Source organism: Sphaeroforma arctica (assembly GCF_001186125.1).
Source record: "Sphaeroforma arctica JP610 unplaced genomic scaffold supercont1.340, whole genome shotgun sequence".
In the NCBI taxonomy this organism is placed as follows: domain Eukaryota; class Ichthyosporea; order Ichthyophonida; genus Sphaeroforma; species Sphaeroforma arctica.
In genome coordinates, this window is record NW_014040218.1 from 60368 (window position 1) to 66388 (window position 6021).

At 41.1% G+C, this 6021-nt stretch overlaps 2 protein-coding genes across 2 annotated transcripts; one reads left to right on the forward strand and one right to left on the reverse strand.

Moving 5' to 3' along the window:
* Positions 1-729: 729 nt before the first annotated feature.
* On the forward strand, positions 730-3302 carry SARC_05381 (hypothetical protein; the record flags this gene model as incomplete). Its single annotated transcript, XM_014300769.1, has 3 exons — positions 730-783; positions 1076-1230; positions 2241-3302. 3 exons carry the CDS (start codon positions 730-732, stop codon positions 2542-2544), a joined length of 513 nt encoding a protein of 170 aa, XP_014156244.1. The 3' UTR covers positions 2545-3302.
* Positions 3303-4406: 1104 nt separating this feature from the next.
* Positions 4407-4980, reverse strand: SARC_05382 (hypothetical protein; the record flags this gene model as incomplete). Its single annotated transcript, XM_014300770.1, has 2 exons — positions 4407-4567; positions 4916-4980. 2 exons carry the CDS (start codon positions 4978-4980, stop codon positions 4441-4443), a joined length of 192 nt encoding a protein of 63 aa, XP_014156245.1. The 3' UTR covers positions 4407-4440.
* Between the last annotated feature and the right edge of the window lie 1041 nt (positions 4981-6021).

Below are 6021 nucleotides of genomic sequence, written 5' to 3' on the forward strand. Positions count from 1 at the left end.
TTATGTATATGTATATGTATATATATATATATATATACCATATACCATATACCATATACCTATATACGTTGTTCCGTCACAGAAACTGGAATGTTCATATGGAAAACGAGATATGCCGATGTTCAAAATGTACCTAAAAGTGTATTGAAATAAAAGTATATTTACACGCATCTTTTGCATTTGAAGACGGTTATCCGCACATCGAGTTATATGCTGTGCGTAACGGTATATCGCAGCCCTCCTTTTTCTACGTGTTATTGTCTCCTATGCCGTGCTTCTGTCACCTAATCCACTTGTCACTTCCATGTGCAGGTCGGAGATGTACCGGATCCGAAAACATGGGATGAGTACTACAAAGATTCTCTAACCGATAAAACTATCGCACCAGGGTGAGTGACATGTTTGAGTGTGTGATATGATCCACAACCCTCTGTATCTTTGGTGTCGTCTGGATCTGTGACTGTAAGAAAACAACGAACGCGTGTCAGAAGAGAGGTGACCTGTTCATGGTTGCTGTACCCCACTAGTGGTTGAGTGCCTTGGCTTGGCCTGAATGAATTGCAATACAACGATTGTGTGGGTGTCTATGCATTGTGTTGGTGTGTTCTATGTGTGCGATTTGACGTGTAACGGTCGTCTTTGGGTGCGTTCTGTCAATCCACTCCGCATGATTGCGTATTGCGCCTTCCGTTTACGTGAACTGTTCTGATGTACCTGTACAGGGAAAAAATGACCGTCGTCGTGGAGCACAGCATTCCGCAAGTGAGTACTGGAACAATAAACGTAAGTTTTCTTGCCACTCCTTTTTTCATTTCCTAACTACATGTATGATGCATGCGGATTGCCAGCGTTACCGTGTTAACAACTAAATTTAAAGCGTAAGTGTACTCGATCACATACTGGTGTATACTCTCAGAAGTACGCGCTCATATATACAACCATACATATAAACTCTAACCCTCCACACATTACTAAACATGTTTAGGGCGTAACTGTACTCGATCCCATACTGATATATAGTCTAAGATGTAACTATACATATAAACCCTAACCCTTCACACCTTACTGTGCACAGCGCGAAGTGGTGATGGTGTGCAATAAGACTGGGCGTGTGTTGCGGTCGGGTTGGCAGGAGTTCATGCTGCTGAGTGAGAGGGACTTCGTACGCACAACTGCTATGCAGGATGAACGAATCAATCGAGACGCCAAGCTGGAAAAGTTCAGTACTAGGTATATATATACATATACGTGTACATATATCTATATATATAAATATATATATATGTATATATATATATATGTATATATATATGTATATATATATATATATATATATATATATATTATCAATATATGTGTGTGTGAGTGTACCTGTGTCTCTGTCTGTATATATATATATATATGTGTGTGTGTGTATGTGTATGTGTATGTGTATGTATGTATGTATGTATTCTATATATATATATATATATTATATAATAATATATATATATATATATATATATATATATATATATATATATATATATGTATATGTATATGTATATGTATATGTATATGTATATATGTGTACATATGTGTGTGTGTTGGTCTGAGTCTGTATCTTTGCCTGTGTCTGTGTTTGTGTACCGTTTGTGGAAGCCATATACGGAAGTAAAACGTCCTGACTTGTTCATTGGTGGCATGGAAGTTATCCTTGTAAAAGTGCAACAATATATTTCTTGTTTGTGAATTTCGATGGATGGAGTATGTGATAATCACACACGGATCACATGTTGTATAAACACAAACATACATGTCTGTATCATAGTGTGCTTCATTGTATGAGATGAATACTAGGTGTACTGTACTTCAGGATCGCGGCTTGCTCTGCTGCCCAACCTAAGCAGGCTTCTTTTGGGCAGTGTATGTACTCTGTTGCACTATACAAGACGTGGTGGTGTATATGTGGCATGTGCCCGATATTTAGCTGTCAGTAGAAAAGTTCGATGCTTGAGACTTGTGCTGGGTCCAACGTTCCTCAGTGAATCGTCACCTGCGTGCTGTGATCCCCATCTCGTCATTGCAGCAGTGTTACGGGCGAAAGTCATATTATTGGTAGGGGAATATCTAGCGACCGACCAAATGAAATATAGCTGAGCTATATTCAGCAGAGATGCGTGCGTGAGAGAGAGTGCTTGCATGTATGTTTAACATTTCGTATCAACCGGCCCTAACTTAAACACACACTCTTCCACAAGGGACTATGGCACGGCGACCGAAGCCGAAGATGTTGCCGTGCTGATCGAGTCTGGGAGGAGATTTCCTCAGGTGATGATGATATCATTGATGATGGCGTTGAAACCTTGCTTGCTAGTATCCGCGACAAGCGCTCCTGAGCGTTTGTTCCGCCTGGATTCATCCACAACTGAGACTACGCTTCAAATGCGCAACATCGGGGACATGCTCAACATGGCCGAGATTCACCGCCAAGCGTACTGGGTCTATAGTATAAGCACAGCTACTTTGATATTAATCGATGCGGAAACGTTTGATGAGTTCTAGTGAGCCCTGTGAGATTCCAGGTCGTATCGCTGTCTGGTTTTAAATCATGTCTCTATCAGTAGTGGGGAGGGACTGACCGTGCGTATATTAGGAATACGCTCTCCGACATCCCTATATTGTTGGACTCAGGTCCGCTAGTTGACGTTTTGTACAGAATCAGTTCAATGAGACTGACGTCAAGTACAGAACATCAAGTACAGAGCGTATATATCGGACTCAACGAGTTCTAACACAATGGCTGGGTGGACAGTTGTATAAGTCAAGATATTGACACCTGACATCAAATATAGAGTGTATATATCGGACTCAACGAGTCACAACACAATGGCTGGGTGGACAGTTGTATAAGTCAAGACATTGACACCTGGCATCAAGTACAGAGCGTATATGTCGGACTCAACGAGTTCCAACACAATGGCTGGGTGGACAGTTGTATAAGTCAACACATTGACACAGTGGTAGGATAACAGGCGTCAATAAGAGCGCCTATGGAACCTTGCAGAGCTGAGGAGATTGGGCTGAAGGTGGCTTCGAAAATGGTCCGCCTAACACTGTGAGTCTGCCTTCGTGCTGATCGTGCATATACACCACGGGGGAAAGTGTCCATGAATTTACTCACTACAAGGGAAGTACTCGGTTGATATGTAGTGGTAGGAAAGGAATAGCTTAGTACACCACCAGACAGCAGGATAAACAAATCAGTATGTCACATCTGTACCAACACAATAAAGACTAGGCCATTCACAATTTAATGCGCCAGATGTATTTCTAATCCTTTCCAACAAGATGTCCACAATTTCTCTCCTCTCCTCCTGAATACGTTAATAGTGGTTCAAGTGATTGTAGAAGTGCTGGCAAGGACTGTAGAAATTTGAACATTCAAATAAATTGTTTCGTTCTCTTGTGTTTTAAAGTAATTACGGTAATATCTGCAGTATATGAAGTGCCTTGTCTTGTCAGTTGAATTTTTACAATTCGAATCGAATGTTGAGACGGAAGCTTTATGACAACTCTTATACTCACTAACTAGTGAGGCAACTACAATAATCAGAAATGTACAAAACAGCAGCCCCAATAATCGGAAATGTACAAAACAGCAGCCCCAATAATCGAAAATGTACAAATCAGCAGCCCATGGCAATATGAATTGAAGAACTTCAGGTCTCCAAATGTCGTACGCCAAATAACATCTGATAGCGCTCTCATACATTGTCTGATATATATTGTTTGTTCTATGTCCGCTCGTATCGTCTCTAAAGGTGTTTGTCGATGGGTGAAGACTCTCGCTCCAAACGACCTGTGCTTGTGCGAGCTTTCAGTTGTAGGGTTTAGGGTTTAGAATTTAGGGTTTTTAAAAACCCTAAACCCAGAGTCAGCTGCTGAAGAAGTTGTTGTCCCAAACAACATCGCGTGATTCACCCCAGGCACTGTTCTATGCTGCACGGCTTATTGCAACCGCCGTGTGCCTTTTAAGTGAAACCCAATCACTAAGAAATATATCTGACAAAGAGGTCAAATACATACATACCCCTCACTTACGAAGTCTCGCATCACAAGTCTACGCTATAGTTCTGCAGAGTGCGTTTTCAGTGAACCCCAATCATTAAGAAATATATCTGACAAAGGGGTCATATACATACATACCCGCTCACTTACGAAGTCTCGCATCACAAGTCTACGCTATAGTTCTGCAGTGTGTGTTTTCAGTGAACCCCAATCATTAAGAAATATATCTGACAAAGGGGACATATACATACATACCCCTCACTTACAAAGTCTCGCATCACAAGTCTACGCTATAGATCTGCAACGTGCTGTGTGGTATTGTTACTACACAACAATGGATCCTTGTACGCAAGCAGCCTTCATTGTTTTATTATGATACCCATATCCTTGCTACGAAGCGACCCGATTGGCATCGTACACTCTGCTCTCCACATACTTCTCCAGCTCGTGACTCGGCCCTTTCACTCTATCCAATTGGCTCAGTTGATCCGTAAAGTACTTTACATCCGCTAACAGCCTGTCATGATGCGACAGTAAAATAGTTAAGCAGCTTGCTCATACTCTGCGCAAACCGCTCCATGACAAATGACATGGGTGTATGTGTGTACAGACCAGTGGATGGAGCGGTATAAAGCAACCGTATAAATAGAACTATCATGCACAGCTCAGAACACACGCAAACTCCACGTCTGAACTGGCCCCTGATGTAATACGATATGAAAATATAGAATCACCAGGCGGCGTATGACGATATGAAAATAGAGAGTTACTATGCTGGGTCATGCAAGACAACGTACCTTGTAAAACAACGTACCTTGTAAGACAACGTACCTTGTAAAACAACGTACCTTGTAAGACAACGTACCTTGTTTGTATATCTTTCTCGAAGAAGTCCAGATGTTGATAGACGTTCTTGAATTTGCCCACCATGAAGGCGAATATAGTGGTGAATATCTCCTGTGGATACGAAACAAACCAAACCAACCCAAACCAACCCAAACCAACCCAAAAGCACACGTGAGCGCTTATCAGGAACACATTCATGTGCGAGTGCCAATTGCCTGCGTGCAATGCAATTGCATGAAGGACATCTGCCCGGAAAAGGAGAGCCTGAGTTTAGAACAACAACACTCGTTTTTACACTACTACAGGAGAAACTATCACAATCCAGTATAATATGTAACATTCTGTAGGCTATGAGAGTGATCTCGTATGCTCAATACATGAACTTTTTTTCTTCTGTTTTGTTTGGAATGAGAGTATTCTGGACATGCTGCTGCATTTTCCTGGGTGCGCGAACACAGATCCAAACACAAGCCATGTGGTATACGTCAATACACTAACATTTGTAGATGTAGGTTATACGTCAATACACTAACATTTGTAGATGTAGGTTATACATCAATACACTAACATTTGTAGATGTAGGTTATAGGTCAATACACTAACATTTGTAGATGTAGGTTATACGTCAATACACTAACATTTGTAGATGTAGGTTATAGGTCAATACACTAACATTTGTAGATGCAGGTTATACGTCAATACACTAACATTTGTAGATGTAGGTGATATACGTCAATACATTAAAAGTTGTAGATGTAGATGAAGCTAGCTCGTGTAGCAAGTCTGCGTAATACCACCGCCCATGGAACAGAAATGAATTGCCCTTCTAACTCTATGTACAGTAATCGTGTATGCCGATTTAGGTGACTTTGGTTCACTATAACTAGTTGTAAGACATGTACGGACTAATAGTGCACGCATTCGCCATTTAGTGAGACCATACTTAAGAACAGAATAAAAAAGTGATACTTGAGAACAGAATAAACGAATGATATATCGATGGTCAAAACATCTGATCATTCGCACAGCCAAAAACGGATGACCGGCTCGATCTGGTCTATACTGTGACGTACAGTTGCCAGACAGAGGTTTGAAACGTGTCAAAAATACACAGTGCCCACAGAA